This window comes from Crassostrea angulata, chromosome 10 (genome assembly GCF_025612915.1).
Source record: "Crassostrea angulata isolate pt1a10 chromosome 10, ASM2561291v2, whole genome shotgun sequence".
NCBI lineage: Eukaryota > Metazoa > Mollusca > Bivalvia > Ostreida > Ostreidae > Magallana > Magallana angulata.
The window spans coordinates 32,620,807-32,643,664 of record NC_069120.1 but is presented as its reverse complement, the minus strand read 5'-3'; the positions used below and the strand labels follow the sequence as shown (position 1 = coordinate 32,643,664).

The window sequence follows — 22,858 nt, the reverse complement described above, 5'->3', positions numbered from 1 at the left end:
TGCAATGAGGTCGGTTTTGCTCTTCCTTCATCAATATTCATGAAAAGGTAATACTTTCCTGGCAGGAAAATAAACAAAAAATAAAATAAACAATTAAAAATCCATATCTTTGTAACAAGATGGAATTCACCATTGTAATTTACAGAATAAAGGTAACTTTTATAAGTAGACAAACACATGCTTTTTCACTGTCATTCAAAATTGACTCAAATTATAGCGTGCATAGCTTTAAATATAACCCAGTGGCACTAACAAAGCATAGTTTAAAAATTATTGTATGATTTTGATCTCACAAGTAGAACAGTCAGTGTATTTAGAGTTCGGTACAGAAAGGTGTCTCTTACATAGATAATAGGAGAGAACTATACAAATGCATTCTGTCCCATAGTACTTACAGGAACAAGAGGCCCAAGGGCCACATCACTCACCTGAGCAACAATAGCCATAACTGATCAAATCACCATTATAGAATCAAATTCAATTTTTCTTCCCTCCCCCCCCCAATTGTGTCTTCATTGTACTCCCAAGAATCATGATTTGAAAAAAATACTTTAATCTGCACAACCTGTGTTTTTGCACAAGCTTCAGGGAACTCCATTAAACCCCCCCCCCCCCCCCCACCCCTTGAACTCTTTCCAAATGGTTTCAAAATACCTTAACTTTGATAAACAGCTTCAATCTTTTTCTTTTCTAGATATGTGAATTTACTAATTTCTTTCCTTGAAATTCCTGAGCAGAATAAAATAAGAAGACTAATATATACCCCCCCCCTCCTCGGGCTTCCCTTGCCTTACATAAAGGTGACCTGAAATACTATTAAAAAACACAACTTAATGTTTTTTTCCAAATATGCAGTCAGTTTTCATTCTGTGTCAGTAGACATTGTTAAAACATGTCTAAACTGGGAGACATGAAATATTAAATTTTGATAGATGGCTTTATTTTCTTTCTTTATATGCAGTTTTTATTCAATATCAGCAGAAGTAAAGAAGACTTTTTTAAAAACAATATATGCATTTAACACTATATGATTATGTTGCCCCGCCCTAAAGTCAGATCCCCTACCTCGAGGGACATGAAATTGATAATTTTGTTATAAGGCTTCCTGGTCTACAAAATTATGAATTCATTTTTCCTTACAGGTGTGTGGGAAAAGAGAAGATAATTTTTAAATATTATATGCATTAACACTATACATGCAATTTGGCCCCATCTTACAGTAAAAACCGATACTCCAGGGGACATGAAATTTACAATTTTAGTAGAGGACTTCCTGGTTAATATAAAAATAAATTTAGTTTTTCTTACAGACTTGTGACTGTACAGAAGAAGATTTTAAAACATTATATGCATTAACACTATATAGCCATATTGCCCCCGCCCTTACTGCCTGAACCCCTGACCCAGGGACCATGAATTTCACAATTTGGGTAGAGGAGTTTGTGGACATTATAACCATGCATTCAGTATTTTTCCCAAATGTGTGGGAGTAAAGAAGATTTTTAAGATTTGATACATTTCACTATATGGCTATATTGGCACTGCCCTCATCATAGCCATGCATTTAGTTTTAATGGGAGTTGAGAAGAATATTTTCTAAGAGTTAATACGTTTTTACTATATGGCCACATTGGCCCCACCCTAGAGCCTGAACCCCTTGACCCAGGGACCATGAACTTCACAATCTAAGTAGAGGGCTTCATGAACATCATAACTATGACTTTAGTTTTTCTAAAACATATATGGGAGAAGAGAAGAAGATTTTCTAAGAATTGACACATTTTTACTATAATTTTACAACTTCGGTGGAGGGCTTCATGTATTCAGTTTTTTTCTCACATGTGTGGGAGTAGAGAAAAAGATTTTTTTTTATATATTTGGCCCCACCTGTGGTGCCCCAGGGGTGGTAGAGTCATGATTTTCACAATTTACATTCCTGTTACCATAGAGATGCATCACACCAAAAATGGTAACAATTGGCCATGTAGTTTTCAAGAAGTTAAAAATGTTTACTCAGGTGACCTAAAAATACAATGACAACGATGATTACAGACAACAGACAAATATTAATCAGTTAAGCTCACTTGAGCCTTTGGCTCAATAATGATAGTAAAAAAATCCATGGGCAGTGATATTCCAGTTAGTACAAAAATAAATTTTATGCATTCAATCAAAAACTAGTGTATAACCCCTTTAACAATTTCAGTTCTACACTGAGATGATATGCAAGTTACTGGTTTTTTTTCAAGCATATATAAATATACACAGAATATAGATCCCATGATAAATGCTGCTTAAACACATTTGTTAAAATAATACATGTAGGTAAAAATTTTCAACCAGTAATCTCAAACACTAAAAAAACTCCTTACAAAATAGGGATGTACACACCAACTGCATATATTATTTCAATTCTCACTCAATTTCACACTAAAATACCGGAGTCATAATAAAACAAAACCATAGTAAAATACTGTTAAACATAAAATCTTCTCAATAACATTTGATGCATATGGCTGCATATTTTGGCATGGCACTTAATTATCTTGTCCCATCTTCTCAATTCTTTAAAGACACTCATTAATAAACAGAAAACAACCTACAAAAGAATCACTAGTTTCAATGGCCATTGCATTATGACAGTTCATCTTTGCATTTATCGCAAATTCAACATGGATGTACATGCTACGACTGATGTTGTATTGTGTTGAGTGATGACCAATAAAATCTGTGTAAATTTCAATTGCAATTTGGAACAAAAATTAAAAAAAAGATGATATTGCATCCTATGACACTTACAATATATATCATATAATACTGTTATAAAAAATGATGCAATATGATATTGTTACATTTCATATGACATTGTAGTTTTATACATTATTGTATCTAATCATATATTAAAAATACAATATCATAATATCTAATATATTATACAATTTAGTATTATATGATACTATTAGTATATCATATCACATAATACATCACAATATCATAACATATGACATTGTATTGTATGATATTGTATCATATTTGATACATAATGATATTGTATCATATGATACAATATTGTATCCTGTAGTAATATATTATATAATACTATATCATATTATACAATATTGTATCATAAGATACAATATTATATACAAGTATAACAATATCATATACGACAATTTCATTTAATAATATATTAAATAAACCAAAATCATATTATACAATATTGTATCATATGATACGATATCATATATATGACTGCCGTCATGAGAAAAGGGCCCTTATCTTTTAACGTCACAATGCTCAGAAAACGACATCAAAGTAGCGGCATCATAAACGCATTTTTTTAATTTTCTGTTTCTATTTTTTTTTCTGCGTCTGTGTTTTTTTTTTGTAATAAGAAGAGCCTAACCTTGTTTTAATATCGCGTTTAATATTTTTTTCAGTCAAATATTATATGTTGATTTAAAAAATCAACATTTAATTAATAAATTATACACATGCAACATCAATATCTACACATTTCGAACGCGTAATATTGCACACAAGTTGATGCTGAGATATCATAAAAATGCTGCTTTTGCATCCGCTATGAAACATATACACTACATTTTCCATTCTGCTGTGTGATGGAAATATGCTCTAATTTGGTTTTATAAATCATCGTTGGAAACCAAAGGCCCGTCTCGCATACACTTACACATTGCAAAAAATTGAATGCGGGACTGGTGATGATGATGATGATGATGATGATTTATAAAGTATTCTGAGTAAAATCGTACAACTTTAGTTTGCATAAGCAATACATGTATGATTTATTAAAGTAAAAAAAAAAACTACACTGCTTACTCGTTGTTGATAGGAGGGGATAAAGGCCGAGACATACCCAATCGATGCAGAACAGGGTTTTTTTTTCAAATCTAACAGTTATCAGGGTACTAAACAGCCAATGAAAATGCTTGTTTGAAAAACTGCAACTCGCAATCCTAATAGTGTCATCACTCAATGCATCAGTTTATCGATCGCAGCTTGTACACCCATGTTGGATTTGCAATAATGCATTTTTAATGCCCCAGGTGTCAAGTTAGACAATTCTAAACCCTGTTCATGTATTTTACTGTTTTACAATAAAAACGTTCATAGTTTTTAAAATGTTTTACTCATACAAAGCCAATGTTAAACAATCTAATGCTGATAGCTGAAACACAATTGCAAATTACTTCTTCAAAAAAGTTAAATTTACTCATGTGAAAACAATGTAATTGCTGAGATCAAAACATACTAGATGCTATCATAAGACAGTAATGCCTGCACCAAAGTGTTTGCCCTTGAATAACACTCCCTTGTAAGTGTTTTAACCAAGAGAAGGCCCGGCACATACAATTACCACTACTTTTTAACAAGAGGCCCATGGGCCTCATTGCTCACCTGAGCAACACTAGGCATGAAAAAAGCTTCATGGAGTCATAATACAAAATATCTGAACAATGTGGTATAAAAAATCTTATATTCAAAAATTTGTCACCCCCACTCCCCTCCCCGTTTTGACCCCATCCTACCCTCAGGGATCATGATTTGTATAAACTTAAATTTTCACTACCTGACAATGCTTCCACGCAAGTTTCAGCTTTTTTGGCCAAATAGTTCTTGAGAAGAACATTTTTAAAGATTTACTCTATATATTCCTATGTAAAAATTCTAACCCCCCCCCCCCCCCCCCCCCCCCATCCATTGTGGCACCACCCCACCTCCGAGGGTCATGGTTTTCACAACTTTAAATCTAAACTATCTGAGGATGCTTCTACATGAGTTTCAGCTTTCCTTGCCTAATGGTATCTGAGAAGAAGATTTTTAAAGATTTACTCTATATACCCCTATGTAAAAATTTGACCCACCCATTTTGGCCCCGCCCTACCTTGGGAGTCATAATTTTTACAGCTTTAAATCTACATTACCTTAGAATGCTTCAACACAAAGTTCAGTTTTCCTGGCATAATGGTTTCAGAACAGAAAATTGTTAAAGATTTACTCAATATATTCCTATGTAAAAATATGTCTCCCCCCCCCCCCATTGCGGCCCCATCCTACCCCCGAGGGTCATGATTTTCACAACCTTGAATCTACACTACCTGAGGATGCTTCCACATATCTTTCAACTTTCCTGGCCAAATGGTTCTTGAGAAGAAGATTTTTGAAAATTTCTAGAAAATAATTCCTAACACTCTCCCTTTGCAAAAGGGCGTGTTCCTTAAATTTTCACAACTTTGAATCGCCTTTGCCTAAGGATGCTCAGGTGAGCTAATAATATGGTATAACAAGACCCAGTTTTAACTTTGAGAGTCAAGAACTGTGAAAGATTGCAGTTCAAGCCATCAAGTGTCACCTGTATCTGAGACCAATTACACATCAACTGGACACCTCCAATCATATTTTAAGAGTTGATTTGGCTGATGCATAAAATGTTAACGTTATGGGAACCTGGTTTTGTAAAAAAGTCATTTTTTACCTTCTACTAAACCTAAATGAGTAACACCTAAATGACAATTTAAATTTCCAAAACCTTATTGTGCATCTACAGAACATCCCCAATCATATTCCATCAGATTATTTAGACACTGTGTAAAATGTAAGAAAATCAAGTTCTGGGAAGCACGATTTTTGCAAAAAAAACCCCATTTTTTAGCGACTAATTGGCCCCTATGATTATATTGAAATGTCCAAAATCTAATTACAAATCAACATAACACCCAAAATCATATTCTAAGAGATTATAAGTTAAGTGCATTAAATATAATAGCAGTATGAGAAAAAAAATGTGACAGACGAAGTACAAGAACAGCTAGGATAACAATATACCTTAACTTTCTTAGGAAAGTGCTGGTATAAAAATACCTTAATCAAATCTGTACTCTTTTTTGTAAGCCATAAGTGTGTTTCTGGTCAACATGGCTACAGTCATTGGTCCAACACCGCCAGGCACTGGAGTAATATAACCTGCCTTGTTTGCCACTTCTGAATGGAAAACAATAATAATCAAATAATGAAAAGTGGAGACTTCAAGAGAAATGTCATATTTAGCTCAATACAGTAGGATGAAGTCAAAGTAAATTTATACTATAAAGATATCAAGTAACTTGTGACGTCAATCTAACTAAGTGTTCTATTTTATCCCCTGATAAAAGCTTAGGGGAATACCACACAAGTCATAAATCATAGAAGACCCCTCACTTGAGACTTAATGAGTCACAATTGGCAAAATTCTTTTTGTTGCTGTATGTTCTATATGCATAGCCTCAACATACCATTAAAGTCAACATCTCCTACAATTTTTGTCTTTCCTGTTTCTTCATCTTTAATTCTATTTATTCCAACATCAATAATAGTGGCCCCTTCTTTGATCATGTCAGCTGTAATAAGTTTTGGTATTCCTGTTGCTGAGACTACAATGTCTGCTGTTTTTGTAAATATTCTTAGTTGATCGTCTGGTGTATACCTATGACAGATAGTTGTAGTTGCATCACCTGATGAAAGAGTAAAACAAATCTTAGTTCATGTAATTTTTAACAACTGCAATAAAAACTGTCACTTCTTTTGCCATATACTTGGAAAAACCTATTAACAGTGTTTTAAATTGTTAAATTATCTTAAAATATGAAATCAATGAGCCAATAAGAAGGCTGGATGGTCATCAAAATACCAATCAGATCTCCCATTAAATTTTAAAAGTGATATTTTTGGTAAAAAGTAACAATTTAGACTCAAATATTTTGCTTTAGAATTTGAACATTTTGAACACCTTCATACAGATCTGAGTTCTTCACCTAAGGAGAATCAATATAGTCTAAAACTGACCACAACCATCCAGCCCTCTTCAGTATATCTAAGATGGGACAGAATGGCAGTCCTCTGTATATACAGTACTCAAAAGTTGTACTGTTTTTTAAAGATATATTTGCTATAACAATTTAACATAAAAACTCAAATTTGATAAGAAAAAAAACAATTGAGCTTTGGCTAAGGTGAGCTAAAAATAGTTGCGGTATGCATCTTTTGGATAAGTGATGAAAAGCATATTTCAGAAATGAAGTCTAACAAACCAGCTTTTGTTTCATAGATTCCATCTGCATGGAGTAGCATGGCAATTGGCATTCCAACATTTTTTGATCTGCCACAGACAACTGCATTTTTTCCAAATGTTTCAATACCTATTGAATTTTCAAAAAAAAAAAATCCTTCGGTAAAAAGATAACATTATATGCTAGACATAGAGTGCTTTTATTCTCTAAAACCTTGAAAATAAGGCAGATTAAAAAAAAAAGAACTACTTTTGTCCTAATTAAACTAATACCCCCGAAAAATGGTTATTCCAATTGGGGCAAATGTTAATTTTACTAATTAAAGTAACTAAAATAATTGAAAAATAAAGATTTGTGACACATAAATAAAGGGCAATTATTTCTTTACAATTGTAAATAAAATCTCCACACAGCTTTTTTTTAATTAAAAAAAAATCAAGAAGTAAAATTTGGAACTTCAATGTGTTTTCACATGTAATGCATATGTTTATTTGTTTCTAATGAAATAAGAAATATTACAAACAGTGACAACAAGATATCTGTGAGCCAATGCTCACCAGTAATACCCCCGCTCTGATGTGAATATACAAATTAAGCAAAGTTGTCATTTAACAGGAAGTTGATGTCCAATATGTACAAAAATGCATCATACCATATAGCATGCCTTAACAAAAAGTGTGTTAAAATTTCAAGCATCTGTGATGAATAGTTGCTCAGAAATCTTTGACAATTTGCAGTCAACAATCAGGCGCCCGTTTCTCAAAAAGGCGTAAATTTGGGCTTAAGTTAGTCCAACTCACAAAGTTATGCCAATTTTGTTTTGCTTTGCATGAGGCTATGATTTTATGTAGTGGATCAATTTTCTAATTCATATACATGTATTTGAAAGTACACGTTATACTATACCACTGAATGTGCGTAGTTGAAGTTGCTCATAACAGTGTAAATTAATGAAAGTAGAACAAATGCCTATACACTTCTTAACATAATGAAATTTTAGAGAAATACAGTTGATATGAAAGAGGCAGATATAAGAGATTTCAGAAACCAAATATATATGTGCAATCGTACATTTGATTGAACAAACAATGCACAGAAATTAACTCCAAAATTTGTGTAAAATTCAAAATATTTATATAATGCATGGGCAGGGTACAATAGTATACATGTGCATACATGTGCAGAATGATAAGTCATTCTTCATGTAGATATTTAGACACTTTCAGATGCCGGGATAAGGCTTGATTCTTTTTTATCAATTCACTATATTATAGAAAATAGTATGACCATGAGTTAAGCAGCAACCAACTGAAATCGAAAATATCAACTGTATATATAACATGTACATTATTCATGTGTACAGAAGGAAGAAAAGTTCCATCCTCTGTTCCAATATTGAAAGAATGTAGACAATGACATGGAAACGATTCTTGATGAAAATAGTTTAGAAAGATATTGTCTACAATTAACACCACTAAAATTATCAACATTTGAGGCTGAGGTCTCCCCAACTCCCTATCCTGATTTTGATTTAATCAATTGATTGTTTTGTTTTGGTTTTTTTCAGGGGGGGGGGGGATTGGAAGTAATATATACTGTATACAGGGAATTACTCTCCCCCATTTAATTTTCAACCATTTCACCCTTGTTGTCAGCAGGCGAATTTAAGACTTGTTGATTTTCAATGTCTAATATTAAGTAACAACTGTGACTGGGCGAATTCATGGCAGAGCAAAACTGTTTGCAAGGGTAGAAGGACGGAAATTACATGGGACAAAATTAACCCTGTATACAGTATCTTCATTAAAGTATAGGCAGTCATCTAAGAGACCCTTACCTATTTATAGAAAGTTTTATACAGATCCTGAAACGTACTACTACACCACACGCTCGCTGCACGCTTGCTACACGCTCGCTATACGGTTCACACGAAACGCTGCACGATTTACACGAAACGCTGAACAGTTTACATGAAACAATTCTCGCATGAAACGATTTGCTCGCTTTTCACATGCTTTGGACACCTTTTTATCCTGTTCGATTTTCGTTTTCTTCAGGTCCTCGCGGATTTTCCCCCTGACTCTGTAAGAAATAATTATAAGAAAACACGAAATAATAGAAATACTGATACTAGAAACATATATGCACATAAGTATTAAATTGATTAATTAAATGAAATTGATACTAATATTCACAGCCAAAAAACATTTATTCACAGAATTAACCAAAAATACTACTATATACATGTATATTTATTGCTCAAAAGAAATATCCATGATTCCAATCAATGCCGTAAATATTAAAAAAAAAATCCAGGAAAAGTTACTGGAACTCAATAATCAATACCAAAGATAAAATCCATATGATTACAAACTGAAATCGGTATAATGGCGTACAGTGTATCTATCATAATCTATTTGAATTAAGTGCCATCCATATAGATTCCCATAATAAGTAACTGCATGTGTACATTGTAGGCAAATCCCTGTGTGTTAATAACTTCTACGACTTGGTGTTTTCCGTTAACAGTGTTTAAATAATTAAAATAATTAATTGTAGAAATATTTTTCATCGGGATTCCAAAGAATTTACTTCCCACAGTTCATAGAAATGAAAAGTAATTTTTTTCTATGTTTACATTTAATTTTTTTCAAACATTGTGTGCTTCATCAAATACTAATTCTTACTACCTTGAGGTCATTAAATTTCTATTGGCTATTGACATAAAAAGGAGACACGTAACCATCCAATGAAAACAAATACACAGAGTTTATTGACAGGTTCAGCCAGGTGCAGGTCTTACACGACATCAGAGGTTATGTGTGCTGGTTGAACACAGCCAGATAGTCTCAGTAAAAGTTATCGATGTAAATAAAAAAATACATGCTTATCAAGGCATGATCGTGTAAGTAAAAGTTGATTTAGGTTTGTTTCTATAGAAGTCATGTTTTACTACATGTAACTGTATTTGATAATTTTTATGTATGGCGAATTTAATATTGTACCAGCACTGAAACATCGTATAAAAATGTAATACATGCACTCTGTAACTAGTCTTCTTTTAACACATATACCTTTCTTTTGTTTGTTAATAATTAATTCAATTTTGTAACAAAGATAAGTATATTATTTCTTCTAGATTTTTTTTTTTCATGAGAATACCTCCTAAAGAGTTTTGCCAATCACAAACAGTTTGAAGTAATGTAAAACAAGGGAGCCATTTTGAAACATTTAAATTCTCAGAGAGTTCCAAACGAAATCTGATGAACGTTTCACACAGTTCTTGCATGCTCTGCTCGAAACGATTGACACGCTTTGCCCGAAACGCTACACGCTTTGCCCAAAACGCAAAACGGTTTACCCGACACGCTTCGCGATTCACACAAATCAATAAACAGTTTACACGAAACGATAAATGGTTTACACTAAATGTTTCTCGCACAAAAGTCGCACACTTTTTTGGTGTAGTAGTACATTTCAGGGTCTGTAAATAAAAGGTTTCTTAAAATTAAATGGAAATTTACTACTAAGTTTCTGCCTCAACAAATACTGTTGACGAATGGTTCTTATGGAACTTTCATTTATTTTTAAACACATTTTTTGGAAAAATGTTTGGCAGTTTTAGCGGGACCATTATCTATCGCGTACCTTGCCAATTTTGCTTTTTGATCCGGGGTGTAACGCGTATATGATCCTCTTTTCCTTTTTTTCCTCTTTCCGGCCATTTTTTATATTCTTCATCAACTACAGGTGACACTCGATGGCTCGAAGTTCTTGATCTCTCGAAGTGAACTCACGGTCCCAATTTTTTTCTCTATATAACTAAGCAAATTTACTCTGGATCTCTCGAACTCCGATCTCTCGAAGTTCTTGATCTCTTGAAGTAAAACCTGGGTCCCGTTATACATATTTCATTGTTTTTCACTTTTGATAACTCGAAGTGGTTGCTGTGAACATAAGTAATTTGTAAGTGATCTATTAATTTCAACAACTTGTGAATATTACGGTAAATGCTTTTTATTTAAAATATTCTAACGTAATGATTAAGAAAACATAATATGCTTTAAAGTTTTTTAACGTGAAAAAGTTTTGTATTGTTTAAATTGAAGTAATGTAGCAGAAAATACGACTGAAATCATGTCAGCCTATCCTTCCATGTTATAAATATAAATTTCCGGCTACTATAATTTTAGAACCAAAATCTGGAACAAAAATTTCCGGATTTTTTAAAACTTTCGATCTCTCGAACTCTTGATCTCTCGAAGTTTAATCATGGCCCCCCGAAGTTCGAGTTATTGAGATTCACCTGTAATTCACTTAAATTTTCAATCAAGGTCCGTTTTTCTGGAGTTCGATCGGGATTCAGGAGACAACTTTTTCCTTGTTTAGTCGAAACTTTGAAATAATTCAAAATAGATATCTTGACTGACTGCAATTCTTCAATACTTTGAATTGAGAACAGTGATCTGTTAGGTTTTAGTCCTATAATGTAACAATAACGTGAGATGTTCTCAATAAATACTCATCATTTATTCCGGCGTAAAAACTACCATTTAAGTATGTAGTATTCAAAGGGGAATAACTCGGTCAAGATGACTGAAACAATGACCGCGTAAATTATATGTGGTTGAACACGCGACTGTGTATTTAACACCCACACGTAATGTTTGACGGTCGAAAAACGTGTACTTTACCACGAGCGTAAATAACCACTTTCACAGTAATTAGCATTTTTATTAAAAAATAACAATTATGCCAGATTTTTAAAAAAATGCAAACTAATTAAAGATTTGAAATTCAGAATGACATTTTAAAATGTGTTTTCCAAACAAATTAGAATTTTACTAGGGTTTTAAAAATGGATTTGAGTGAAATAAATCACTAAAACCAGATTTTCTCTCTTTCAATGGTCAATATAAAAGCTTTTAATTTGTAAATTTATGTCTTTATAAAAAGTCTTCAAAATATGTTAAAATCAGAAATATTTCAATACATGTATTGGAACAAGAGGCCCATGGGCCCAAATGGCTCACCTGAACAACCTTAGCCATGATAAAATCAGCTATATGGAGTCCTATACAAAATATCTGAGCTACATGTATTTAGTAAACTGGACTTTGACCTGTGCCTCCACGGGTTGACATTGCATTTTGGTTATTTACAAAATAGGTACATCAACACACCTTGTTATTGACATTTACATAACAAAGCTATAAGCCTACAATAATGCTATTAATTTTACTACACTTTCCTTAGTTTGAATAATCTAACTGTGTCTCGGGAAAGGCCCTCACCACAGTTAAAATGCCTCCCTTATATTTGTAATGTTGCAGAAAATTGCAGAAACTCTCCAGGACGATTTTAGAGAAAGTTAATGAAGTTGCCTTGAAAATAACAGTCAAATTCATCACAACAAACCTTTTTGACACTGCAAATACCTTTCAACTAAAAATTTTAATCCATAGAATGGAAGAATTCAACACCTTTTCACCAACGTACACATATTTTCTTTGTTAAACTGGCTCCGTAGGACATTATTCATATTTACGATAAAACATATTCTAACTTCACTCTCCTAACAAATATAATAAACTTTTTTGCATGTTATCACATATTTTTTGTCATCACGAAGACAAAAGTAAGTAGTTAGTTGAAATGTATATTTGTTATTTTATACTTTCTCTCATAAGAAATTATTAATATATACTATCGGAAAAAAGAAACTGTGCATTATTTAATATATAAAAAAACATTTAAAAATTACAATGAACAAATTTTATTTTTTGTACCGTATTTTCCCGACAATAAGTCGGTATTTTTTTCCTCTGAAGCAGAGCATTCGACTTATCGTCTTGATCGACTTGTCTAAGGCTTGAGGTCAGAAAATTGTGAAAAATAGTATGAAAAATCTTGGTTTTAATCATCTTGAGCTGGCTGTGTTATTGAAAATTACTTGTTGAATTCAATTTTCATCTTTATTATCATTTTCACTCATCTGTTAACACTAGAATACATAAGAATAACAGTTATTAAACAATAGTGCATTGTCTTTAATCAATTAAAAGTTTTACCGTTCCTTTTTTATAAACACATTGTCACATGATTCCATATATGACTATAGTGGGAAGATAATATTGCGCAGTAAAATTTAAACCAAACTTGAATGGAAAAAAATATTGCAGTAGGTCCTGGGAATGTTTTCAAGTTTTATTATTTTATTAGTAAAGAGTTGTTAGTGGAAAGTATAAATAAGAAATATTTTATGGTCAAAATCAATCTTAAAATACGTAATCAGCAATTATCAACTCTATTGTTTATACGGTAGGCTGATCCCGGTTGTGCTAATATAATCTTGCTAAGGCTGACATCTATACGGCAATTTCACTCCCTGTGTATATAAAGAGTACCGTTATAAGAGTGATTATAGTTCATTGATTAATTATTGTCCAATTCTTTGATTATTGTTAAATAAAAAATTTAGGAAACGTATGTATGTCGTACATCATCATTTTCAAGTCGTACAAATGATCGATCTATTTCTAACAGTGTTTATGTAAAACAATAGCGTGTACCCGGTAACTGCATTTATTGGATACAAAGTAAACAAGTTTCATCAAATCATAGTAATTGCTAAGCTTTCTGCACTTGAGTACCCCCTTTGAAGTCCAACACGAGACAGGTGCATGCCTCTGACACCGGAAATTGTTAAACAAACATTGACCATGCGCCGAGTCAACAGGTGGCTGGTTACGTAATGACGAATACATTGGCGATGGTCAGAGTGGGTGATTATTTAATACATGGGAATAAAATATTTCTGTCAAAGTAAGTTTAGTTTTGCACATCACACGATATCCGGAATTGTTTACAGTGCCAGCGACTTTGTAGATGTTGCCGGTATATGAAAATATGATGCATAAGTATAAAGTATAATTGTTTAAATGTTAATCATTAATAATAATTGGTATCGGGGACATCATGGCATCATACACTGATAATGTTACTGCAGTTTTATACGCCATTTTGAAGTGATGAGATCGACGTGTCGTCTGAATCGACATATTGTAGGATTTTGTTGAAATTTTGGCTAAAAATGAGCAATTCGACTAGTCGTCTGCATCGACGATTCGTCGGAAAAATACGGTAATACTGTTAACACATGTATTCGTAACAACATCTCATAACACATTAATGTAAAAGTCGAATAACGTCAATTTCAGCACACTTGAAAGTCACTGTTGTTTGAAATTGAATAACAAAATTAATAACAAATTTAATCAATTAAAAGTTTTACCGTTCCTTTTTTATAAACACATTGTCACATGATTCCATATATGACTATAGTGGGAAGATAATATTGCGCAGTAAAATTTAAACCAAACTTGAATGGAAAAAAATATTGCAGTAGGTCCTGGGAATGTTTTCAAGTTTTATTATTTTATTAGTAAAGAGTTGTTAGTGGAAAGTATAAATAAGAAATATTTTATGGTCAAAATCAATCTTAAAATACGTAATCAGCAATTATCAACTCTATTGTTTATACGGTAGGCTGATCCCGGTTGTGCTAATATAATCTTGCTAAGGCTGACATCTATACGGCAATTTCACTCCCTGTGTATATAAAGAGTACCGTTATAAGAGTGATTATAGTTCATTGATTAATTATTGTCCAATTCTTTGATTATTGTTAAATAAAAAATTTAGGAAACGTATGTATGTCGTACATCATCATTTTCAAGTCGTACAAATGATCGATCTATTTCTAACAGTGTTTATGTAAAACAATAGCGTGTACCCGGTAACTGCATTTATTGGATACAAAGTAAACAAGTTTCATCAAATCATAGTAATTGCTAAGCTTTCTGCACTTGAGTACCCCCTTTGAAGTCCAACACGAGACAGGTGCATGCCTCTGACACCGGAAATTGTTAAACAAACATTGACCATGCGCCGAGTCAACAGGTGGCTGGTTACGTAATGACGAATACATTGGCGATGGTCAGAGTGGGTGATTATTTAATACATGGGAATAAAATATTTCTGTCAAAGTAAGTTTAGTTTTGCACATCACACGATATCCGGAATTGTTTACAGTGCCAGCGACTTTGTAGATGTTGCCGGTATATGAAAATATGATGCATAAGTATAAAGTATAATTGTTTAAATGTTAATCATTAATAATAATTGGTATCGGGGACATCATGGCATCATACACTGATAATGTTACTGCAGTTTTATACGCCATTTTGAAGTGATGAGATCGACGTGTCGTCTGAATCGACATATTGTAGGATTTTGTTGAAATTTTGGCTAAAAATGAGCAATTCGACTAGTCGTCTGCATCGACGATTCGTCGGAAAAATACGGTAATACTGTTAACACATGTATTCGTAACAACATCTCATAACACATTAATGTAAAAGTCGAATAACGTCAATTTCAGCACACTTGAAAGTCACTGTTGTTTGAAATTGAATAACAAAATTAATAACACATGTGACCACCATTTGCATTCACGCATGCTTGACAGCGACGTCTCATTGATACCACTTAAGTGTTTAGAAATGCTTGAGGGATGTTCCAGATGTTGGTTAAAGCCTGGCCTAAATCAGCCAATGTCACTGGCTGATTTGGTAAATGGCGTAAACGTCTTTCCTTTTCATCCCAGATGTGCTCGATCGGCGACAATTCGGGGGAAAATTGAACAAACAAGTCCCTGACTACACATGCAAAGTGTGGCCTTGCGTTGTCTTGCTGCAGAGTGATGTGATTTTGATGTCTCTGTATGAAGGGTATCACATGACGCTGAATAATTTCATCTTGATAGCATACACCGCTGAGATTTTTATTGATAATTTGTAGAGGGGTCCTTCCACGTGCTGATATTCCATCACACACCATAACATTACCTCCACCAAATTTGCACAACTTGGTAATGCTCCTCAATGCGACGATACACCCTACAACGGCTGACACTGCTATCTAAATGAAATCTTGATTCATCAGTGAACAGAATATTGGCCCAGTCCTGTATTCTGAATCGCAGATGTCGTGTGCACCAGGCTAGTCTGGCGATACGATGACAATGAAGCAGTACTGGGTGCACCGCTGGACGTCTTGGTCTGATGTTTTGCTCGCGCAGACGATTACACACAGTTCTTGGACTAATTGGTCGAAGCCCTGGAATGCTACGGGCAGTCAAACTTGCTGTCTGGAAACGATTTCTCAGATGACAAGTCTAATGTTGTTGTGCTGTTGACGTGACGTCACACAAGGGCGCCCAGAGCGCGGTCCATCCTGAGTGTTGCCAGAATGTTGAAAACGTCTCCATAATGACTGGATGGTGTTCCGATGAACTCAAAAGTGTCTTGCTACAGTATATTGTGCCATTCCAGCTTGCAGCATCCCAACAGCACGATTCCGTTGGTTTTTGTTGAGTCGTGGCATGACATAGGGGTAAATTTTGTTGTGATTTCTTTAACAAAACAAGAGGCCCATTGGGCCACATCGCTCACCTGATCAACACTGGCTTTATATGGTCGTTCAAAGGATATTGTGCCATGTGGCCCCTCGGTAGATCAACCAAAAATGAATATCCGAATTTTACACTTATTTTAGCATATACTTAATCTTTGACATATTTACCTTTATGGAATACCATTTTTACCGAAAATAAGATTATATGCAATATAAATAACTAAATTTTCAGTTGGTGTTCACGGTTAACTTCCAGTTCCCTTTATTTTATCCCCCCTCCCCCCATTACTTTGTAAAAAGATTTAACTAGAACTGTCCTAATGGGACTAATACCCCCGCAAGGCTAATTTCAAATGGGGCAAATAAATGAATTGAATAATAAAAGTTTGGAACACATACAAAAAAAAAATTCTAGAATTGTAAAAAAAACAAGAATAGAATTCCAGGGTCCCCTGCCGGTCAAGCAGTATACTAGTATCGAATCTATCGACCAAGGCTGATTTAGGAACTTGACCAAGGTATTAGTGGTATAAACATTTGGTATAAATTTAATGAAAATCCGTCAAAATTTGTAGGCATGAGCGCGCTTACAAGGTCATTTTTGGAAAAAAACGAAGTCATGATTGTGGTCAAAGTCCAATAACTCCACCAAACAGTAACGACCAATGCTGATATTCGAACTTGACTAAAGCATTAGTGGTATAAACATTTGGTATAAATTTAATGAAAATCTGTCAAAATTTGTAGGCATGAGAGCGCTTACAAGGTCAATTTTTGGATAAAACGGAGTCATTATTGTGGTCAAAGTCCCATAACGCCAACAAAAAGTATCGACTAACGCTGATTTTCGAACTTGACCAAGGTAATAGTGGTATAAACATTAGGTATAAATTTAATGAAAATCCGTCAAAATTTGTAGGCATGAGAGCGCTTACAAGGTCAATTTTTTGATAAAACGGAGTCATGATTGTGGTCAAAGTCCCATAACGCCAACAAAAAGTATCGACTAACGCTGATTTTCGAACTTGAGCAAGGTAATAGTGGTATAAACATTTGATATAAATTTAATGAAAATCCGTCAAAATTTGTAGGCATGAGAGCGCTTACAAGGTCAATTTTTGGATAAAACGGAGTCATGATTGTGGTCAAAGTCCCATAACGCCAACAAAAAGTATCGACTAACGCTGATTATCGAACTTGACCAAGGTAATAGTGGTATAAACATTTGGTATAAATTTAATGAAAATCTGTCAAAATTTGTAGGCATGTGAGCGCTTACAAGGTAAATTTTTTGATAAAACGGAGTCATTATTGCAGTCTAAGTCCCATAACTCCAACAAAAAGTATCGACCAATGCTGATTTTCGAACTTGACCAAGGTAATAGTGGTATAAACATTTGGTATAAATTTAATGAAAATCCGTCAAAATTTGTAGGCATGAGAGCGCTTACAAAAAAGTGTGACGGACGGACGCACGGACCCACGGACGCACGGACACACGGACGGACGGACGCCCGGCATTTCTATGTCCCCGCTCCGCGTTGCGACGGGGGACAAAAAGTAGTTAACAAAGAAAAATTTAAACCAAAATTGTCAGAATTTCACTGTAAATACATACATGTATCTATAACAGTAATACATTTTCAAATGTATGTATCTGATGATATATCTTTTTTTAATTTAATTGATTTAAAGAAAAACCAACAAATTGACAATAACCCTTCCCTTTGCAATAAATGGAAATACCAGTAGCCAAGCAATGCTCTTCTGTTGATTAATCTTTCTAATAAGAGTCTTGACAGAAGCAATTAGTTGTTTCAAATTTTCCTCACTTTCTCCTATGGCACAATGGAACTCCATATCAAAAAGGACTATGATTTTCTTTGATGAGCTTGTTAAATTTAGTAAACTCCCAAAACATTACCATAAATACCATACTATGTAAAAATGTGTAAAAAAGAAAATTTAATATTACAAACAATTTTAAAATTGCCAAAACACTACAATCATATTGGTAATTTTGAATTTCATTTAAATTAATGCCCAATAGGGTCACTTCATCAATTTACTTGACTAATAAATTTAAACAACGTCTAAAAAATTTTAACTTCTTTTTTAATAATGATATTATTTATTTCCTTATGATAGAAACTTTTGGTTTACATGAAACAGTTTTAAAATAGCCCCAAAACCATCACCCATTTTACAGATTATCAATTTCCCCTAAACACATGCTCCATCTGAACCATGGCTCAGATAATAACTCCCTTTGGACAAATGAATTCAGCTACACTTGTCTTTGATGTTCTTATTAGCTCCTAAGAATTTATCATTGACAAACAAAAACTTTGCATTGTCAGTTGATAGAATACTTATAAAAAAAATAATTTTTTTCATTAATTAAGACATAAAGACAACAAGAGGCCCATGGGCCACATCGCTCACCTGAGGAACAATAGGTATGATAAAGTCAGCTTAATGGAGTCATAATACAAACAATCTGGACAATGTACAATAATACATGTAGATCCTGTATAAATAAAATCCATTTTCCCCCCTTGGAACTCGGATAGCCCTGATTGCTGCCAATATTTACAAGAGCAGACTTTAATCACCGCTCCTGCACATATATAGGGACTCAATGTTACGCAGGGAGGGATGACCGCACACCTACGCTACTCAACAGGTTCCAACGTTAACGCAAGCAGGGATGACCGCACACTTGCGCCAACAGCTCAACCTAACGCAAGCAGGGAGTGCCACACACTTGTGCTAGAAAGGCCTGAACACCAGCAGGGATGACCATACAAAGCACCACCGCCGCAACCACCACCAATACAAGCAGGTATGACTGCACACTTGTATTAATGTGATACAGGGCAGGAATGACCGCACACTCTGTATCGAAGATTAGATAGAGCAGGGATGTCCACACACTCAATCTATTAGTACCTGTTCAAATTTAACCCCAAACAGTCGCTCATCATCATGCTGTAGACACTGTCCCTATATATGTGCCGGCCTAAAATAATTCATAGTATCTAAAAATTGGAAATCAAAAATAAACAAACTAATCCGGCCTAACCCAAAACTTCTTATGCAGAACAACTTATATACATTAAAGTTTTATTATTGTATAAAAATAATCATCGCAATAATTGGTTAACAGTGGATGCATTAATTAAAATAATCAAGAATCAATAAATCAAGGGCAATAACTCACTACAGTAATACAAAAAGATTCTAATGAAAAACTAGTAGACTAATTGTTCTCGAACAATTAGAGGTCTTTCCACCTCATTGTTTTTTATGTTTAAAATAAGATTGCTTCAATAGAATAAAGTATTATTCTGCGTAACTTTACAAAAAAAAAGTGTCAAACGATTAAGTTTGCATTTTTTCATGCTTGACCTTGACCTTTGACCTTTATGTCATTTTGATCTGACAAGGTAGACGCTTCAATACCAAGTGGTCCGATGTATCTATAATTATTGATTCAAAAGTTATTTGTGTTTTTATTGAATATTTAAAACTTTCAGGGGCAATAACTGCTAGAAAGGGACTTTAGACCTTGTTGGTATGAATAGATTGAAGAAGCGTCTAAATTTACTGAATACATTAGTAAAAGTTTCAAGTCTCTTTCTCTAACAGTTAATGAGGAGTTGTGATAACAAGCATGTTGTACAATAGGGGCAATAACTCTATAATTGTTACATGGTAAGGGTCAAAGGGTGATATTTTGAAATGTCTTAAGATGTCCTACTACATCCATAAAAAAGTTTTTCTCTACCATCCTAAACAAAAGAGATAAAAAAACTCATTAATTAAGATATTTCCAAATGACCTTGACCTTTGACCTTTATGTCATTTTGTTCGGCCAAGGTAGACGCTTCCATCCCAAGTGGTCCGAAATCTCTATGATAAGTAATAAAAAAGTTGGCAGTGATTTTATAGAAATGTAAATACTTTCAGGGGCAATAGCTACTAGAAGGGGGGCTCAGATCCTTTCGGTATGAATAGATTGAAGAACCCTCTAAGTGTACTGAAGACATTAGTAAAAGTTTCAAGGTTCTATCTCTTATGGTTTCAGAGGAGTAGCGATAACAAGCTTTTCGTACAAAAGGGGCAATAACTCTGTTACGTTTTAAAAGAAGGAGCCAAGGGGATATATTTTAAAAATGTCTCAAGATGTCCTACTACTTCCATGAAAAAGTTCTTCTTTACTACACTAAACAAAAGAGATCTAAAAACTCAATAATTGAGAGATTTTCAGATGACATTGACCTTTGACCTTGATGTCATTTTGTTCGGCCAAGGTAGACGCTTCAATCCCAAGTGGTCCGAAGTCTCTATGATAAATAATGAAAAAGTTGGAAGTGATTTTATAGAAAGGTAAATACTTTCAGGGGCAATAACTACTAGAAGGGGGGCTCAAATCCTTTCGGTATGAATAAATTGGAGAACCCTCTAAGTGTACTGAAGACATTGGTAAAAGTTCAAAGTTTCTATCTCTTATGGTTTCAGAGGAGTAGCGATAACAAGCTATTCGTACACAAGGGCAATAACTTTGTAAGTTCTGGGAGTTATCAAGCAAAGGGTCGTTTGGTACCATAACTTTTAATGGCCAATAACATAAAGGAAAAATTGTTTCAATATCTCTTGAAATAAAAAAGCTGACCCTGGAAAAAAAGAGAAGAAAAAAAATAATAATAAAAAACATAAGAAATACAAAAGGTCTTTCACCTGAAAGGTGGAAAGACCTAAATAGCTGCCTGCTTCAATTTTTAGTCATATCAAATGTTGAGTATTGCAGTTCTCAAAAAGATCCTTTACAATTGTTTATATATGGGATATTTAGCTACATCAAACTCTGAACCTTCTTGTGAGACCGAAGAATTGTCCTGGAGCCAAAGTCTTAACAATTATAAAGAATCATCTTGCTGATTAGTTTCTGAGAAGAAGATTTTTAAAGATTTACTCTATATATTCCTATGTAAAACTTTAACACCCCAACACCCCCCCCCCCCCCCCCGCCATGTGGCCTCACCCTACCCCCAGGGATCATGATTTTCACAAATTTGAATCTACACTGCCTGAGGATGCTTCCACACAAGTTTCAGCTTTCCTGGCTGATTAGTTTCTGAGAAGAAGATTTTTAAAGATTTACTCTATATATTTCTATGTAAAATTTTAACACCCCCCCCCCCCCCAATGTGGCCTCACCCTACCCCCAGGGATCATGATTTTCACAACTTTGAATCTACACTACCTGAGGATGCTTCCACACAAGTTTCAGCTTTCCTGGCTGATTAGTTTCTGAGAAGATTTTTAAAGATTTACTCTATATTTTCCTATGTAAAACTTCGACCCCCCCTTTTGGCCACACCCTACACCCAGGGGTCATGATTTTCACAACTTTGAATCTACACTACCTGAGGATGCTTCCACACAAGTTTCAGCTTTCCTGGCTGATTAGTTTCTGAGAAGAATATTTTTAAATATTTACTCTATATATTCCTATGTAAAATTTCGACCCCCCATTGTGCCCCACCCTACCCCCAGGGATCATGATTTTCACAAATTTGAATCTACACTGCCTGAGGATGCTTCCACACAAGTTTCAGCTTTCCTGGCTGATTAGTTTCTGAGAAGACGATTTTTAAAGATTTACTCTATATATTTCTATGTAAAATTTTAACACCCCCCCCTCCAATGTGGCCTCACCCTACCCCCAGGGATCATGATTTTCACAACTTCGAATCTACACTACCTGAGGATGCTTCCACACAAGTTTCAGCTTTCCTGGCTGATTAGTTTCTGAGAAGAAGATTTTTAAAGATTTACTCTATATTTTCCTATGTAAAACTTCGACCCCCCATTGTGGCCATACCCTACACCCAGGGGTCATGATTTTCACAACTTCGAATCTACACTACCTGAGGATGCTTCCACACAAGTTTCAGCTTTCCTGGCTGATTAGTTTCTGAGAAGAAGATTTTTAAAGATTTACTCTATATATTCCTATGTAAAATTTCGACCCCCCATTGTGGCCCCACCCTACCCCCGGGGGTCATGATTTTCACAACTTTGAATCTACACTACCTGAGGATGCTTCCACACAAGTTTCAGCTTTCCTGGCTGTTTAGTTTCTGAGAAGAAGCTTTTTAAAGATTTACTCTATATATTCCTATGTAAAATTTTGACCCCCCATTGTGGCCCCACCCTACCCCCGGGGGTCATGAATTTCACAACTTTGAATCTACACTACCTGAGGATGCTTCCACACAAGTTTCAGCTTTCCTGGCTGTTTA

At 34.3% G+C, this 22,858-nt stretch overlaps 1 protein-coding gene across 1 annotated transcript in view; it reads right to left on the bottom strand.

Moving 5' to 3' along the window:
- Window positions 1–616: 616 nt before the first annotated feature.
- Window positions 617–22,858, bottom strand: part of LOC128165840 (bifunctional methylenetetrahydrofolate dehydrogenase/cyclohydrolase, mitochondrial-like) — a 63,676-nt gene continuing 41,434 nt past the window's right edge. The window contains exons 4-7 of the mRNA XM_052830691.1: window positions 7,092–7,199; window positions 6,297–6,515; window positions 5,887–6,006; window positions 617–2,599 (exon numbers count right to left, since the gene is read on the bottom strand). Of these exons, the coding sequence (XP_052686651.1) occupies window positions 5,888–6,006; window positions 6,297–6,515; window positions 7,092–7,199 (446 nt within the window). The 3' untranslated portion in view covers window positions 617–2,599; window position 5,887. The remainder of the gene's footprint in view (window positions 2,600–5,886; window positions 6,007–6,296; window positions 6,516–7,091; window positions 7,200–22,858) is intronic.